At 40.6% G+C, this 18141-nt stretch overlaps 1 protein-coding gene across 4 annotated transcripts in view; it reads left to right on the top strand.

The window, feature by feature from the left end:
- The window catches only part of col7a1l (collagen type VII alpha 1-like), a 58078-nt gene extending 39937 nt beyond the window's left edge, over positions 1 to 18141 (top strand). For 2 of the 4 annotated variants that reach the window (XM_047575538.1, XM_047575537.1), the window contains 31 exons: positions 797 to 844; positions 932 to 985; positions 1120 to 1158; positions 2056 to 2583; positions 2703 to 2738; positions 3584 to 3610; positions 3697 to 3756; positions 4149 to 4274; positions 4454 to 4525; positions 4649 to 4684; positions 4776 to 4835; positions 5103 to 5147; positions 5226 to 5261; positions 6257 to 6292; positions 6509 to 6565; positions 6764 to 6835; positions 7400 to 7471; positions 7554 to 7589; positions 7690 to 7770; positions 7857 to 7910; positions 7991 to 8044; positions 8124 to 8186; positions 8277 to 8339; positions 8463 to 8579; positions 10419 to 10496; positions 12283 to 12336; positions 12430 to 12478; positions 13215 to 13457; positions 15499 to 15570; positions 17584 to 17796; positions 17891 to 18141. In XM_047575538.1, coding sequence (XP_047431494.1) covers positions 797 to 844; positions 932 to 985; positions 1120 to 1158; positions 2056 to 2583; positions 2703 to 2738; positions 3584 to 3610; positions 3697 to 3756; positions 4149 to 4274; positions 4454 to 4525; positions 4649 to 4684; positions 4776 to 4835; positions 5103 to 5147; positions 5226 to 5261; positions 6257 to 6292; positions 6509 to 6565; positions 6764 to 6835; positions 7400 to 7471; positions 7554 to 7589; positions 7690 to 7770; positions 7857 to 7910; positions 7991 to 8044; positions 8124 to 8186; positions 8277 to 8339; positions 8463 to 8579; positions 10419 to 10496; positions 12283 to 12336; positions 12430 to 12478; positions 13215 to 13457; positions 15499 to 15570; positions 17584 to 17796; positions 17891 to 17901 — 2592 coding nt within the window. In that variant the 3' untranslated portion in view covers positions 17902 to 18141. Of the gene's footprint in view, positions 1 to 796; positions 845 to 931; positions 986 to 1119; positions 1159 to 2055; positions 2584 to 2702; positions 2739 to 3583; positions 3611 to 3696; positions 3757 to 4148; positions 4275 to 4453; positions 4526 to 4648; positions 4685 to 4775; positions 4836 to 5102; positions 5148 to 5225; positions 5262 to 6256; positions 6293 to 6508; positions 6566 to 6763; positions 6836 to 7399; positions 7472 to 7553; positions 7590 to 7689; positions 7771 to 7856; positions 7911 to 7990; positions 8045 to 8123; positions 8187 to 8276; positions 8340 to 8462; positions 8580 to 10418; positions 10497 to 12282; positions 12337 to 12429; positions 12479 to 13214; positions 13458 to 15498; positions 15571 to 17542; positions 17797 to 17890 lie in introns of those variants that run through there. The other 2 variants (XM_047575540.1, XM_047575541.1) reach the window with 2 other exon arrangements.

Raw genomic sequence — 18141 nt, 5'->3', positions numbered from 1 at the left:
TAGCACAGAGTATCCAGGAATGATTTACTAATGAGGAAAATGCAAGAGAGTTACCTTTAATACTTTCTCTCTCTTGTTTTCTTTTTTGTTTTTTTTGTTTTTTTTAAACAGGAAATTAATTCCCAAGAGACTGAGGCTATAGAGTCTTAATCATTCATAAGAAAGCACTTCATGGAGAGTGTGAATAAACTGTGAACTGTGGCGAGGAGCCTGATCAACGTTTCATGAGGGGAGACTTCTTTCCGCACAGAGACAATCACCCAAACCTATGGCCAAGTTTCATTAGCAGAGCGTTACACATCAATCAGGCACTCCCATCGAGGCCTGAAAGTTGTGTCTTTGTGTCTAGATTGTCGTCCGTAAACACCAGCTTCAACTTAAACCTGTCTACTAATTTATTTATTGCACGTATTCCTCTGTAAGCTTTCTCAAACATGTGCCGACTATTTCAACATGTGTCAAGTCGAAATACTATTTATTGAAACCTGAGAAAAATGTTGTTTTTATTACTTCACCAAAATATTTGAGTAAACGAATACTATTACTCAGGATGTAGTGGTACTATAAGCTAATATGTAGCCAGATCCAAGACTCTTTTCACTGGTGAAATTTTACCAAACTGTCCGTGTTTAACCTCTCTGTGCATGTACGCTTAAGTAAAAAATGTTACAGTAACATCCTAAGTCTGTGTCTTTCTTTTTACATCATACACATCATTAACACACAACCATATTTGTTAGAGAGCATAAGAACTGCTGTGCTAAATTCGCTCATGATGGTTTTGGGGAATTGACAGGTGCCTCAGTTCAGGGTGAAAAGACACAGCCCCTGGCCTGACTCCATGGTAAGTGGCAGCTAAGGTTGTAGAAGACTAATAAATAATAATAATAATAAAAATATACCAGTAATTATAATTCTTTTTACTTTTTAGGTGTTCATGCCAGGTGCCCCAGGTGGAAGAGATCGCTTTAAGGAGGGACTAAAAGTAACTATTTTCACTGGATATTTCCAAGCTTTAAAAAATTAAAACTCCATACGTGTGGCTCACATCAAATACAAAATGCAATTTCACTGTCGCTGCAGAACACATATGAGATTTTCCACTCATTTTAATTCCAGCACCTGTCCTCTGGAGCTCAAGGTTACAACAGCTGGCATGTAAGTCTGTAATTAACACTATAGATGAAGATCCTAGGGGTGTAACGATTCATCCACTACATCGATGAATCGATTTATTTTTCCTTCGATCCAATTAAATCGATATATGCTCGGCAAGTTGACCTTCCGGAGGACATATATCGATTTAAAAGGTAATCGATTGTATCGATACTAGGAAATAACGCACTGGATTTAAGCACGTCAGAAGATCCGCTTAGAGTATTTACTTGAGAAACACTGTAAAACTGGACAAACTAAATTTACAAATTAGTTTTATATACCGAAAACACCGTACTGCAAATGTGAGTTAGCTTCCGGCTAACATCAATGGCAAAATTAATGTATATGCTAATGCTAACATTCGCTTTCACGTCTCCTTGCTTCACCGCCTCGCCCCACCAGTGACACACAGTGACCTGAGCAAAAAGAAAACACGGATGATTCGTGTGATATTGTCAACAGACCAGCTTGTACTGAGAACTCAGCGCTCAAAAGAGGAGATAATAAACTGAAACGGACATGTGGTGTTAAACTTCTGGGCCATAATAACCTCGTTCTTTATTGATAAACCGAGCGACGTTAAACGGATCCAGACACTTGAGGAAGTTTTAAAAGTGACGGTAACCGGTAGATTAAGAGTCCTCCTAAATTAACGTAGAGGAAACCCTGAGTAGGTATTTATTTCAGTCACACTGGTTTAATTTTTAGCTAAAAAGTTACTGAATTGATTTCAAGTCACTGAATAGTATCGGATGGTATCATTCTAAATTAAACAAAATCGTCATTGAATCGTATCGACAACTACGAATCGTGAATCGAATCAAATCGTTGTTAAAACGAATCGTTACTCCCCTACTAAAAACGCAATTTTTTGAGGCATAAAATCTGTTTTTCTAGAGGAAAAATCAAGAAAATCCTCCAGCAAATACCAGAAGGGAGCGGCACGGAAGAAGAGGGAGATACAGCGATACAGAAAAAGAGATTGACACTGACGTGAAGAATGGAGGAGACCCTGAAACTGAGGAAGTGGAAAGAGAGAAAACGCCAGAGCCTGGTGGATTATATGAGGAAGAGGAGGAGAGGAGTGGAGACTACGACTGGGAGACGGAGGAGGACGTGGACGCGGAGAGGGAAGGCGAGGGGGACGAGCTGGAGAGGGAGCGAGAGAAGGAAAGGCTGGAGATGGAGAGAGAGCGAGAGGAGCTGGAGAAAGAGAAGGAGGTGGAGATGGAACTGGAGAGAGAGAGGGGAGAGAGAGGGGAGGAGGAGAGAGCGACGACTCAGCCGGAGGCAGAGAGAGACTTGGAGAGGGAGGAGTGGGAGAGGAGGAGAGCGGAGATGGAGAGGGAGAGGGGGAGGGTGGGGGATTATGATGAAGAAACTGGGCAACCGTACCCATACCCTCCAGAGTACTTTTTCCTGAAGGTAAGAATACAAAGTACATATGATCTTCACATGCTCATCATCACAAAAATATTGGTTTAAATTTTAGAAACGTCCATTTTAATAATGAACGATTTTACCACACATTTCCCGTCCGACAGGGACATCCAGGGGAAAATGGAAATCCAGGACAAAAGGTGACTACAGATATTTTAAGCATTTTACAGCAGAGTACTTGTATATGTTGCGTGTTTTCCTCTACACTGTAAAAAGTTGAAGTTATTTTTGGAAAAAATAATAAGGCATCACATGTGCTGTTGGTGAAAAAAGAGAGACAATGCAAACTTATTACATGCCCAGTAGTTGTCTATTGTCTGCACACCTGCATGGGTGATGAGTCAATTATATACTATGGGCCTGGGATAAACACCAACAAAAGCTCAGATTTAAGTGTTGACCACTTGTAATTGGTTGCCCTGGCCACCATAATTCAGCAGGTAACAGTACACACAACGGTATGTCCAAATATTTATGGCCATGCTGACAGAAACCATCAGATATAAATGAGAATCCATTTAAAGTACCTCAGCCTGTTGTCCAGACTGACTGAGTCACCGCTGTTGCTGCGCCGATTACACTCATTAAAAGTGTTATACCATGATCCTGAAACTACGAAGCAGGAATGACAGTCACCACATGAAGTGTGCCACCAGTTCATAAAAATATCATGTCTGCTCTCCTGCCTACCCACACTGCATCAGTGGATGACATCAGAGCTGAGGGAGAACGTCTCCCCGTCTCGCCTGTCACTGAAGCCGGTTGCGTCCAGGTCTTTGATGTCCCCTCTGCTCTATTTCTGTATGACTCTGAGACAGTAGATTAAAGCGGACATGAATAATTCCCCTTGTTAAACATGCTGACAACTCCTGTTTATTTATTTCAAATTCCTCTGGGTTTGTTGATTTTTCGCTCATGAAAAAGATGTGTCACGGTGCATCCCTTGTCTCCTAACTGAGATTCAGTCTTTCTTTAAACTTTTCAGGGTGAAATTGGTGAAAAGGGACAGAAGGTAAATAAATAAAGTAAAATACTAGCCGAGTTTAGGTCTTAAATCTTAATTTCAGTGACTATTCAACTTTTGTTTTGTTTTTTTAGGGGGAGCCAGGCATCGGCCACAGAGGACCAGAGGGTCAGGCTGGTCCTCCAGGACAGAAGGTCCAATTTCCCTCCTTTCTCACTGTGAATGTTAAAAAAAAAAAACTAAATACATGTGAGAGCGATCAAACTAAGTCAATTAATCCCCGAAGTCTTTCATAACATTCGCTCTGATTGACTTTTGTTTCTCGTCGCTGTTTTAATTTAGGGAACTTAATTGGCTCAGTGACTCACTCACTCATTTTAAATTGTGTTAGAGCTTTTAATTTGATAAAGACGAGACGGACTTTATTCGAAAGCAATTATTTAAAAGTGATAGAAGAGATGAAATGTAAAATTACATGAAACAAGTGACCTATGATTTGGTTGTTTGTCTCCCACGCAATTAATTTGTCTTTATCTTTCGCTTCCCTTTTTCCACTTCCTTACTCTCTGACTTTGTGTTACCTCAGGGCGAGCCAGGTGAGCCGGGGCCCCCAGGTGCTCAGGGCATCCAGGGTATCCGTGGTAATGCAGGATTCCAGGGCTCCCCCGGTCTTAGGGGTCCTCTAGGGGACCCAGGAGAGCCAGGAAGAGAGGTATATCACCACATCTCATCTCACAGGGCGCCCTTGAACTCTATTTGATCAAAAAAATAAAATAAATACAGTGAAACCAGTCGTTACATAACTAGAAGTGGATTAGCAGGAAGAAACCCAGAGAATGTTGTGCCTGACGTAGGCTGGTCTGACGGAGGCTGTTTGGTGTGTTGATTTAGGGTGAACGGGGTAAAAGAGGAAAAAATGGAACACCGGGAGCTCCAGGACCTCGAGGAACATCAGGACCTAACGTATGGAAATACTCTAAACGTCCTCTCAGTTCACTTTTTTATTTCTACAATTAAAGTAGTTTGTATAGAAAAATTACATGGACTATGTTTTCTTTTTGCTGTCACTGGATCTCCCCGATGAAGGGTATTCCTGGCATGCCTGGAGTTAAAGGAGAAAAGGTACAATCGTGATATTTCAGGCGGACTTGTAGCACTTGTCTGTCGTATCAAATAAGTATGACTTTATTTTACATTACCTTATTTTTACCAGGGTGACAGTATTCCAGGTGAGCCTGGTGCCAGGGGTTTGGCCGGCCTCCCGGGGAGAAGGGTGAGCTACTTGTCCTTCATATTTTGGTTAGCTTGGTTTATCATGCCGTTGGACGAGGCAAGAAATTCTGCATTCTTGACTATTTAAGACATATGTAATTTCACCATTCCTAAAATTCTGCCATTTGTCCCTTTAAGACGCCATATCAGGCTTTTTTTTTTTCCTCCACCGCGTATTTTGTGCATGTACAAGGTCTGCAAACTCTGAAGGCTTTTACCACATTAGCACTTAGAACATTTGGTTATGCTGCAACTTATTTCTTTTCAGGGTGACAAAGGCACACCAGGTGTTAAAGGGATTCCTGGGCCCATAGTAAGCAACCTTTCAAAACTGTACAACGTTATCTAGTAACAGATCACATACTAAATCGTAGTGTTTTCTTTGCACCAGGGTCCAAAAGGCTTGCGAGGCAGCAAAGGTGAAAAGGTGAGCGCTGATTTCACACGATTTGTTGCAAGCAATTCACTGATGTATGACATTGATTCTTGCGAACACCCTGACTTTCACTAGTAGTCACTTTGCTTTCATAGTTTCTAGATTTTAGTAAATATGACCATGCTCATATGACCTGTGACCAACTGGTGCCAATGCAACCATCTCAAAACTACAGAACACTATACTGCTAAATGATTACTTTAATGAAGTCCCATTTTCACCAAAAGATTGCTGTCTTTTGTCAAGATAATATTGACATCTGGCCGAACTTCAGACTCATCTGCCAGCATGTTGTTACGGAACTTATGTTGTGAACTATTAAAACTTTTTTGTTGTTTTCTGAACTCTTGCATCCCCAAAAGTGTGTTCGTGGAAAGGTTTGGGAACGAGCCACTGCACATTTTTCCATTTATACTTAAGAGTTCTGTGATATCTGTACAATGCGGCGCACAAAAAGCATCCAACCGCTTGAGTAGCTGGAACATGAATGAACTCCACAGCCTCTTTTCACTGCATGTACTTCATCTATCTATCCATGTGACTCCCTGTTGTGGTTGCGTGCGTCAACGCTGAGATATGAGGTTGCACTGAAGAGGCCACCAATGACATTTGAATGTCTAGGTGCTAGTTCAGACTCCTTTCATTTCTTGAATAGCAATTTCCAATTCATTCTGAAGTGTCTGTAGGTCCAGGCTGTGTTGACAGAAGGGATGTCACTTTGGTCCCTTCTCGTCTATTCAAGTGTCACAGCTGAGGTGTTGCTGGATGATTTATTTATCACCCTCAATCCTGTCAAATTCCACTAAATCCTGGTTACGTTAAACACGTCAGTCCTTGTCATGACATTTTTTCGAAGACGGGTTATGTTTGTCTGGATTATAATGTTATGTGAAAGTGGGAGATATAAAGCAATCTCTATTTATGTTGACATGGAATTGACATAATCATGTTTTGAAACTGAATTTTAAAGTGTCGCTTCTTTGCAGGGAGACCGTGGGTTACCTGGAGTCAGAGGAGAGAGGGTATGATGATTTTTATATGCCGCCGGAGGGAAAACCATTTAGCCTTTACACTGATTCAGTACGGTATAACAAGGTGCAGTACGTTTGCCAACAAGATGCATTATGCAAGAGCAAACAAGAAGTATGCATGATTCACAGCTCTATATATATCTATTTATGTCCATATATATCCACATTAATTGTATCCTGAATTCACAATTTCATTCCTTGCTGCAGGGCAGCGTGCTTCAGATCCAAGGACCTCGTGGGTTCAAAGGTACCAAAGGGGATGCGGTAAGATCATATACCGCATTAATACAACAGCATTTTATCTCTTTGCACTCACTCCATCATCCCTCCACTCAGTTTAATCATTAACGCTCTTAGCAGCAAAGCCGAATAATTTGGAATAATTCCAAACATGTCTAAAAATAAAGGCAAATATAGCGAAATCATAAAATAGACATTTGAAGCGCTGTGTCTTTGTTTCAGGGGGAGCGAGGTCTACCAGGTTTTGATGGGGATAAAGGAGAGAAGGGTGAGGACGGTCCTCCTGGATTCAAGGTGATTAATCCTGATACAAATGTGAAAAACACTAAAACCACCTCTTATCAGCAAGAGAAGTTCTCAGTCGACCCGATCTTATCTAAAAAATAAAAAAATACGTATTACGTCTGCAGCTGGTACAAAGCACATCAATTTGTACTTCACTTTTTACTCCTCAGTATTGATTTTAAAATTTTACCATTATGAAAAGGTTCAGAGCTCTGCCTTTTCTTCTCTTTCTCTGAGTCTCAGTTTAAGACTGAAGATGACCTCTCAGCTCTGTGGCTCCTTGTCTGAGGATCTAAGGCTTTCAAAATCTGTGAATACTTCAAAAAAATAGATTTTTTTTATTCATGCCACAGAGTTTTATAAACAAGGAGGTCTTATCTGCATTATTTTAATTGTCTGGTTCCACCTTATAAAGCTTTATCATGTAGAGTTAGGAAAAAGAAAGCACTGCAGAGTGAGTATAATGCAGGTTATAATTAAATCTCTTAAATCATTAGCTTTCTCGATTGTTCTATTTATAATAAGGTACGCAGAATTCGTCACCAAAAGTTGATTTAAAAATGTTTCTCAAAGGGCCTAAAGGGTAACGCAGGCACTAAGGGAGCATTGGGACGGTTTGGAGCACGGGGACCTGTAGGACAGAAGGTAAACATGACATCAACATTAGTTTCATTTAATAGCTGCTTTTTGTTTACACCCTGTGAGAAATTGTCACTTTGTTCTCCAGGGAGATCCAGGAGAGCCAGGACTCAATGGAGTGATGGTAATAAACAGTCACTTGTTTTAAATCTGCTACATTTTGGAGCCAAAATTCATTATTAATTAAATACTAATCTACCAATACCAATTTGTTTTGCTTTAAGGGTCGTAACGGGGACCATGGAGCGGATGGAGCCAAAGGGGACAAAGGAGACATAGGACAGCAAGGCCAGAAGGGCGACCAGGTACACTTAAAAACAATTTATAAGCAACTAAGGTAAAATTTATTTATTGTTTTGTTGATTGTATGGTTTTTTTTTTTCTTTCAAAGGGGGATTCAGGAGAAGCCGGTTTACCAGGAGACAAAGGGGAAAGGGGAGAAAAGGTGGAGGCTGTTAAAGTTTCTCACTTTGGTCTGTTGTGGTTGATTCCTTGATTCAGCTGATGTTTTACCTTCATTCACAGGGTTTCAGAGGCTTTCCTGGACACGTTGGTAGCCCAGGCTTTGATGGAGAAAAGGTTAGCACTCTTATTTAGACCCTGACTAGACCGAAAAAGATTCTATAAAAGGTTACAACATGATTTCTTTGCAAAACAGGGCGATATGGGGTTACACGGCACACCGGGTATGCCTGGACTGAATGGACTCACAGGACGAAAGGTAAAGTTTCATGTGAACAAATATTTCTCTTTCTCCCTTCCCCAAACATGCACAAAACCTCACTTTTTTCTGATAATGTTAAATCTTAAGGGTGACAAGGGAGATGGAGGTATCAATGGTGCCGATGGTAATCCAGGAGTGAAAGGGGAAAAGGTTTGTAAATTGAACTTATTAGTGATACATTTTTATTCAATATTGTGAACGCTTAATAAAAATTTTAAAAAGCGTACAGTCTTTGTATCTCTGTGTTAATCTGCTTTCTTTTGTTTAATACAGGGTACAGCAGGTTTCCCGGGTTTCCCAGGGTTTAAAGGGTCAGCAGGAAATCCAGGAAGAGATGGAGATGAGGGACCATCAGGGCCACCAGGAGCCCGTGGGAACCAAGGTCCAAAGGTACAAACAATATTTGTCTATATTAAACTTTGTTCTCAACCAGTGGCAATTTTGGTTAGGAAATTCTGGTAGGAAATCCACGCAACATGCAAGCACAACCCAGAAAGGCCCAAGTTGGACTCTAACTCGGACCTTCTCGCTGGAAGGCATCAGTGCCAACCACCACACTTCTGTGCTAATGACGATATATCATTATATCAATAGCATCACCAAACAGCAGTGATCTCATTATGTCAGCAGTGGTATCAATTATTCAAGATTGCAACAATAACACCACAACAATAAAAAAACTAACCAAAAAAACAAACACGATGCACTCATGGCATGAATGGCGCACACCCAATATATAGCAATCAATATACAAAGTCAGACTCACCAAGCACCTTTTTGACGAGCTCCAGGTTGACAAAGTTGTCTGCTTAAACCACTCCTGGTTGAATGCCCTAGTTTTGTCTTTTCCCTCTTGAGAAATGATTAAATCCTCTGGTTGATGTGGTCCCAAACCTTTTATCTCCAACTTCTGCTCAGGTGGTAAACTCCTAAATTGCACACTAGCCAGGTTTCGATTTATCACGCAAAAAATTACTGAAATGGGAATTAGCTCCCATTAGCTGCAAGTATATACAGTCGATGAAGTTAGCCGAGTTAGCGAGACCTGAGCAGTTCAAATCTCTTCCTTCAAACCAGTCCACAACACTCCTAGCCAGCTAGGCTATCTCAGCTGTGCCCCACTGAGCGGAAACAGACACGCTTCATCAGGGAAAACAAACTATTCACACACAACTACACTATGAAAAGTGTCTACAGTGGAAATTGTGTTCATCAAATGAAAACTGCAGAATGCCCCACATGCAAAGATGCCACTGTTTTCAACACTACTGATTAATTCTTTCATTATGTCAACACATTGAGTTGTTCTCTTGAGTAGTTTTTTCGCATGTTAGGCAGGTCATCTCTGCCTGTGACGGATTTTGTTGTTTTAACACATTAGATTAGATCCAAATGAACTTGTTGAAACACAAAAGTTGTACCATGCACATCCTCCTGAATAAACAGACTATGGATGAGTACCTCATTGATCAAAACAAATAAATAAAACTGGTGTCTTTCAGTAGTGATACATATGGCTGCCATAAACCTCCGTGACGCTACATTAGAGGCTGCTATAAACATATATAGTATCTAGGATGGAGTATTTCTCCCCAGGGTAAAATGTTTCCATAAAATTGTATATGATGCCAGAGTCTTGAAATAAATCTGCTTCGGTGATTCAGTTTGTATGATCATGTTCATACTGGATATATTAATACACTAAACTGAAGGTCCCTTCATGGGTCAGAACAGGCATCTGTGAGTTGATAGCTATATTAAATATTTCCTGTTACGCACAAGTAGAGTTTTGTACTGTAAAGAAAACCCAGAAAAGAGAAGATTTAATGTGACAGAACACAATGAGGATGAGCTGAGCTTGATTACAGTCATCACCATGTCTGTGTGAGAGAGTGGCAGTGTGCGCTTTGTGTACTGCAGCAATGGGTACAGCAGAGACATGTCCCCAATTAACACACACACACACATACACACAGGTCTATTTCCGTCTGCAGCTTTCAAGTAATATCTTACTCAATTAGCTCCTTTCAGCTACAATTACCAGACTCTCAGTGTTGACAGAGAGTGGCTGGGAACCTCTAATGAGGATATTCCAAGGATGAACCTAATTGGTCTGTCTTTCATACTATTTTGAAGTAACAGATGAGATGTGCGGATACTTTTTATTTATTTATTAATTTTCCTGTTGGTATTAAAAATATATTTCCTTGCGGGATTTTTGTCAAACAGGGAGACAGGGGCAGAAGAGGCAGGTCGAATCCATGTCAGAAGGGACCACCTGGGACACCGGGACGAAGAGGAGAGAGTGTGAGATCTACGTTTGGACATATATTATTGACTTCTCCACACGTATTTATACGCATATAGCTCATATATCATGCGTCATCTTGTCTCACAGAGGGCTTCTTTCATTTTCACTAATTTTCTAACTTATAGGAAGAAGCTAATAAAAGTTCAACAACTACAGTGCAAGTTAATTTTCAGGGCTAACTAGTTTGATTTAATAAATTTACAAAACCAGAAGACACATTTATTTGAAGTTTACTTGATGCTTCTGGATTGAATCATTTATAGAGTTAGAAATGTGATTGTGATTGGCCAACTTCAACTTCGACTGGTCAGTTCCACTCACAATTATTTAAAGCACGCATAGAAACTCTACATAGCTGACTAGAGAACAGCTAGCATATCAGTGACGTATATACACTGATCAGCCACGACATTAAAACCACCGATGGGAGAAGTAAATAACATCGACCATCTTGTCACAATTCAATGTTCTGCTGTGAAAATTTTTGGACCTGGCATTCGTGTGGATGCTACTTAGATTAGGCAGGTGGTCATAATTTTATGCCTGATCAGTGTACATACCGAACATGTCAACTCATGGTGTAAAAATCTTCATAGTAACAGTTTTAATCTAATTAACTTTTTTTTTTTTTAACCAAGGAATGAAAATAGTTTAACTGATGACATGTGTTGCTCTCATCTGCACGCTCTCACAAAATGCTGTTAATTAGACCTCTGCTCTTGTTGAAGATCTGTGCTTCATATTACACAGAGATGCCAAGGTCCCTGTCAGAAAAAACATAAAATCATCTGTATGGATGTATCGCAGAGTCTGCAGGTCCATCTAAATGATTGAACTCTTGTTGATTACGCCTAAGGCTGCAGAGTGTCTGGGGTGGATGATGCTGTCATCTATCTGCTGCAGCAAGCTCACTCACTCACACCTGGATGGTCAGGCCATCCAGCCTTTGTTGCTGGGTGAGAAGTTGCGATCGTTGGGTGTTGGTGCATCCACTGTCTCCTGGATCACCGACTACCTGACAGAGGGGCCACGGGCCGTGTCCAGTCTGATGTGGGAGCCCCACGGGGGACTGTGCTTGCTCCGTCCCTGCTCACCTTATACACCACTGACTTTCAGCACAACTCAGAGTCATGTTACATGTGCAATTATAGGGCGTATAAGTGGTGGACGGGACTGGGAGGAGTGTGATGGACTGGTGGACAGATTTGTAGGGTGGGCTGGAAGGAATCACCTGCTGCGTAACGGGGACAAGACCAAAGAGATGGTGATGGACTTCAGGAGGAGCATCCACTCAGCGTACTTGGTAGGGATGTGGAGGTGCTGGAGGAGCGACCATTGACAACGGACTGAACTGAAGGACCAACAGCACAGCTGTGTACAAGAAGACATGCAGCAGACTCTTCTTGCTGAGGAAGCTAAGGTCTTTCAATGTGTGTAGTAAGATGCTGGAGATCTTCTACCAGTCTGTTGGGGCCAGCGCCGTTTTCTCACCACCTTCTCCACCATATGATAGACAGACAACTCCACTGTCTTAAAGAATGCTACAGGAAATCTTTCCTGCCTCAATTATTTCTTGGAAATATTGTGTATATAGTATCTTGTGTTTTTTTTTTTCCTGTTATATAGTATGTATGGTGTCGAGTGCTTGTTGTTGCTGGTATGAAATTTCCCAGTTTGGGATGAACAAAGTATCTATCTGTCTAGAGCAGGGATGGTCTGCAAAATAAAAAACCCAATCATCTTTTCAATCCAACCTAAATGCATAAATATTTCTTCCTATAGGGTACAGCTGGTTTTGAAGGAGCAAAAGGCGACAAAGGAGATCCTGGACTCTCAGTAGGTCTTCACACATCAACGCGGCCACAAACATTTCAAACAGACTGTGACATGTCAGTTAAACAACTGAATCTTGCGATTCTCTGTTTCAAGGCTGAAAAAGTGAAGGAGCTCGTCACCCAGGAGGTGGTAGAAAAGTGTGGTAAGAGAGCGTGCGCGCACGTGGGTTGCTGTGGGTGTTATTCGCTTGCACATTTCGACGGAACGTGCAGACTGGACTGGATTAGGCCTGCATATTGCGAGCGTGTGGTTATTTGCCGTAGAGCTCCCGTGGCAGCAGCACGGCACCCGTGTGTGTCGAGCCATCTGTTATGTTCTCTCAGAGGAACACACACCATGGTGCCTGCAACAGAAGAGCCATTCACAAACACAAGACATCCATTAAGAGCAACGCCTCCCCAAGAGTCCACATACAGAATATTTAAAAGATTAACATGTCTGCAACGCACCTTTTTTTTTTCCTACCCGCAAGATATTTTGACATGTCACAGTAGTAAACTGATTATTGTGATTCAAAGCACATTTAAAAATATTCTGAATTTAAACTCCTTTGAACAGGCTTTCAAAGCATTTTCCTGCTGTGTTTCAACTAACGGCAACATGCTAATCTGTAATTACTTACAAGAGTCAAACTCATAGTTTTATGTGCAGAAGAATTGGTTGAATTGATGTTATATGACTTCATCTCAGAATAGTACGACATTAATGGCCCATTTTTCCAACGTTCCTCTAGCTGTTGCCGCTTATAATAATAAGGAAGGAATAACTAAAAATTGACAGGAGTGTCGTTGCCATCCCCCTTCGTTACAGGTAGTTCTTTGGTGTCTCTGTGGTGCGTCTAGGCCTTAAGTATGTGTCTCTTCATTGTGTTGTTGCAGGGCTGGAATACAAGTCCACGGCAAAGCCTGACGATCCAGACGCATCAACCACAGCGGCCGAGAACAGAAATGAGCCAGAAGATGCGGTGAAATCTTCCACCCGTGACCCCCACGAACAAGAAGAAGGCATCGAAGAAGCGGGCGGAGACGCGAAAGAGGAAAATTACGGAGACAAAGTGGGCGAAAATATAAGTCCGACCCCTTTGAGTTTTGGAGAGATGAGGACACTACCAAACCGCACTGGTAAAAAAAAAATATTTATCAACAGAGGAGCCCCTGGCCATACACACAGATGCTTTAGATAGAGTGTGACTAAACGGCTGCATATATCACACTATATGTGTAGCAGCTGTGATGTGGGCAGTTAGATTTCTGTCTAAGGTTATGATGATGACTTTGTAACTGATTGATTTAATGTACTCTCAGGTGTTCTGACCAAAGAAACTGCTGTAATATGGTTTGTTAGACCAGTTAACTTAGTCTATGAACACAGTGTTTGAGGGAGATTAGGTAGTAAACAACCAAGGTTAAACCATCTATCTCTCCAACAAGACAAGAGAAAGAACAAAAGAGAACCATAACATGATGTACCGTGAACAGAGTGCTGCTCTTACTGAGGGCATCAGCAGCAGCACATAGTCAAAATAGCAGCCAGAAAGCTAAAAAAAAAAAAGAAAAGAAAAAAGGGTCAGCTTGTACCAATAAATCACATGTCATGAAGCTCATTAGCAAACACAGCCCCGGGCAGGAATCACTTTCTGCATCACAAATTATTGTAATTCTCGCTTCAGGTAAACAAGCCAGACAACTAATCAAAGCGCGAGGCTGTCATTGCCCAGTGTCAATGTCAGCTTGTCTATTTATAAATTACAATAATTAGGCATATAAAAGTGACATTTAGCTCATTCTGTGTTCATAATCATGAATTTGAAGTGGAACGGTTTAATCTTCACACTTTAATTTGGAGACTTTAAAAGAATGTAATAAAAAAGGTCTCAGTTTCACCAGCCTCTGCACTTTGTTTAAGCTTCAGTGTTACGACACCTCTTTTTCTTTATAGCTCAGAAAGTAACGTGCCCAGTGATCCATATGATTATACCGACTAACCCTTCTTGAATAGCTCATGTTAATAATTTTTGCCTTTTGAGACAGTTACCTTAAAGGACCAGTGTGCAGGATTTAATGACATCTAGTGGCGATGTTACAGATTGCAGTCGACTAATTTCAGCATCTCAACGTGGTGGAAAAGGACCTCTGTAGATTTAAATCCTGCATTTTAAGCAAAAAAGTTTTTTCGTATTTTTTTCACATATTATGAACTGTCTATAAAGAAGAACAAATTCTCCATAACTCCAACTGTAAGTTTTCTGAAGAGCAGTTTTGAAGCTCAGGGTGGTGGCTCTGGACGACGCCATCTTGGCCGTGCCAAATTCAAAAATGGGCAAAGAGGTTGAGCACAAGTGGCGCTGAGGTGGGCAGGTGAGACGTAGGCAGACAGCTAGCCAGTCACGAGGGCACCTACCTGTCACTCAATTCGACCACAGTTTTAATTATGCATAACCTTGAGTCTCAGTTGGGAAGTTACATAAAAAAAAAATAATAAACCTTCATGTGGAAAATGATTTGTAGGGACCAAACCATATCTGGACCAGGCAATAAAGATTTAAAGTTGGGGATTTAACAATGAGTCGTTTTCCACACCAGCCCCAAGTGGCCATTTGAGGAACTGCAGTTTTTGCAAAATATTAATATCATATTCCATTTCTACCATGCACCTCATGAAATTATTTTACTAAAGGCAATGGCGTTCTCTTTGCCAGAAAGCTTTTGAGTTCCATATTTAATCTTTACTACAATTAAAGCACTTTTCAAGTTTATGTGGCCGATTCATCAGCAAAGCCTTCTCTATCAGATCTATGTAAAATGTCTTTAAAAGGTGTATTTCTTGATCTAATTTTCCCTGTCTCAACTCTCTGTTGCTCACTTTCTGAATATAATATTAGTGATGATGTTTGATCAAATTAGATGAAAAGAAACAAAGATCTAAAAAGTTGTTCTTTCCAGCTCTGTTAATAATATTTAATGATACTTCCCCTTTCATCCCTAGCTCTAATGTTTTTGTAATGTCTATGATTAGATGCTCCAGCTCTCACCTACACCCTCGTTTGGATTTAAGATGAGTCAAAACGCTGCTGGCGCAAGTCTCGGTCCAGTTAACGTGGTTCCCTCTTGGTCGAATCCACTGAAATGTGAAACTCCTAATTGGTTTTGTTTCTGGCTTCAGATTCTGATGAGGGAGGGACTGCGAAGTGGGGACAGAGAAAGAAAAGAAGGGTATTTGGAACAAACACTGATGGTGAGTGGCCAAGAAAACTGATATTTCTTCTCATCTTATCCCCCCTTCCCCTCTGTTTTTTCCCCTTGTTTACTTGCTCTGTATATCGAAACGTCTGTTCTCGTCTGTTTCTCTGTTATTATCATATCATCTGTTAGTAATTAGTTGAAATTATCAAGAGTGCAAGGTGGGGGAGAGAGATAAAACTTAATCCACCGGATGTTTGAGGTTCTGGGCTAGAGTTTTAGGCAGTTTATAAAAATAGAATGTGTAACTAAAAATAAGATCTGAAGAAAAAGAGTGAGAGAAAATAGACACTTTGAGACATTCACTTTCTGGGAAGTCCCTGTTGACCAAGAACAACAGACTCACAAAGCAGAAAATGACCACAACGTAAAAACCTGCAGGGCCGCTATGCTCATCATCTCTACAACAGCTTGCTTTGCCACTGACGGGTTCAGATTGTTATTAAAAGTGACTGACAATGTTAGAGGAAGGATATATTTCTCTCTAACGCGAGCAGACATCTTGGTCAAGGCAAAAACTTAAGGGCGTTGTCTTGTACGAGTTGACTAAGGTAACAGAACTGGAGTACAGAAAGTGTGGCATGTGTCATCTAAAAGATGAATGAAAGGAGAAGTTCGTATATTTACTAATGGTAAAAGGTTGCGCAACTCTCTGCAAACATATCTTAAGGCGACAGGGACGTCCTGAAGTCGCTGCTAGCTGTGCAACAAATGGTACAACTGGCACGATGAACTTAACTTAACCTGGAGTCAGAGCTAAAGGTAGTAGCTTAACAGTCCTATTACCTTCAAATGTATTAACACTTTTTATTCTTGGGGTCAATTTGAGCAATTTCAGTCTCCAGAAAATGATCGTAATTAAAAACTTCTTGCTACTGTTTGTTACCTAAATATTTCTTTAAAAGAAACACCCAGAATACCTGATACACGACTATGGAGAAATATGCAGATCAACGTAAAATCTCACTGACTGACCTTAAATTGGAAAGTGATGTGTTTATGTGGCTTTATATCATTTCTAAGTACATATGTATAACATGAGGTATGAAAACTATTATCACAACTAATATCAAGAATAATAACATATATCATGTTAATCATATATTAATAGACATCAATGGCATTAAATTGAACCCAAACATCGTAGTAGTATTAGGTGAATTGGTGGCAAAAACAACCAGTTTTAGATTTACATGTGATAACTGGCCCATTCTTTATCAACAGTGGGTCAATTTAAAGCTCTACTCTCAAATACATGGGAAAATAAACTTTAAATTTACCCTCTGCTTATGTTTTACAGCCCAATAACTAACCCCAAGACCGATTATTATTATTATTAAATGATCAAACCTGTCGACCAGTTAAACAAGCATTAAGCTGTATCCTAAGCGAGTTCCCACCTTATAAGTGCACACAGAGGTGAGGTTCATATTTTCCTGGGTCCCATCCTAGAGGTGGGGAACATTGAGATGACTCGTTTTAGCCTAGCTTAGCACAAAGACTGTGGTGGCGTTGGTTGTTTTCTTCTCGTAAGTAGTGATGTGCAGATCGATACTGAAATATCGACACTACAGGTCTTTATGCTCTAAAATCAGAGTGAAAAGCAACTATTAACTATTAACACCTCAGGTTGAACCACAATACAGAATATGAAGCATTTATGATGAGATGGAAGGTGCAAGGTTTCATTTGATGGTAGTTTTTAATAGTTAAACAATAATTTATTTTAACGGTCTTATTATTTTACTCTTTTTTTTCAGTGTTTGAAACAAAGTATTGGTAGCCTGAATTTTATTCAGTGTCGGATCGGAAAGTAAATCACAACTCGTAAGGTAGCTATTTGCACACTAGTGTCCTCAAGTGGTATCTAGCGGTATTTTTTTGGCGTGTGCGAGACTCTACCACTATAATTAATACCTTCTCAGCACAATAAAAACATTTCCTTCCATTCCTTGTGTTTTCTACAGCATCTTAGCACATTTTTTTTTTTTTTTTGTTATTTTTTTAGCACATTTCTCTCATACCGCACATGTTGCTTCAGCAACGGAGCGCTGCCTGGAGCCGATGTTAGAGGGGGCCTGTTCAGATTACGTTCTGCTCTGGTACTTCCACGCCCGGTCGGGGGAATGCAGGCCGTTTGTGTACAGCGGCTGTGGTGGAAACCAAAACCAATTCTCCTCCAGACAAGAGTGCCGGAGCTGGTGTGTGAAGGAGCGGCGAGGTAAGGGGGAGCCGCTCTGATTGGAATTGACAGTGAAGAGGTTTTGGATAACATAACGTCATAATGATAAAACGCTTATTTCATTCATACACAGCTGAACCCTGAGGACGAATCCAGCAACCCCGAAAACAAGATACTCATCTTTTGTACATAACTGTGTAAAATGTGACTGTTTTGCATTTTGTGTTGCTGTTATTTATACGTTTTTATTTCGCCTGCTGTTTCTTACTTACATACATGCACAAATCTAAATGTGAATGGTCGAAACATGTAATTATCTATGTGCGCTAGCTGGCATTTTGAAATAGACCGACTGTGTTTTTTAATTAAATCTCTCGTAACGTT

This window comes from Mugil cephalus, chromosome 22, assembly GCF_022458985.1.
Source record: "Mugil cephalus isolate CIBA_MC_2020 chromosome 22, CIBA_Mcephalus_1.1, whole genome shotgun sequence".
In the NCBI taxonomy this organism is placed as follows: Eukaryota; Metazoa; Chordata; class Actinopteri; order Mugiliformes; family Mugilidae; genus Mugil; species Mugil cephalus.
This window is presented reverse-complemented; position numbering and strand designations above follow the sequence as displayed.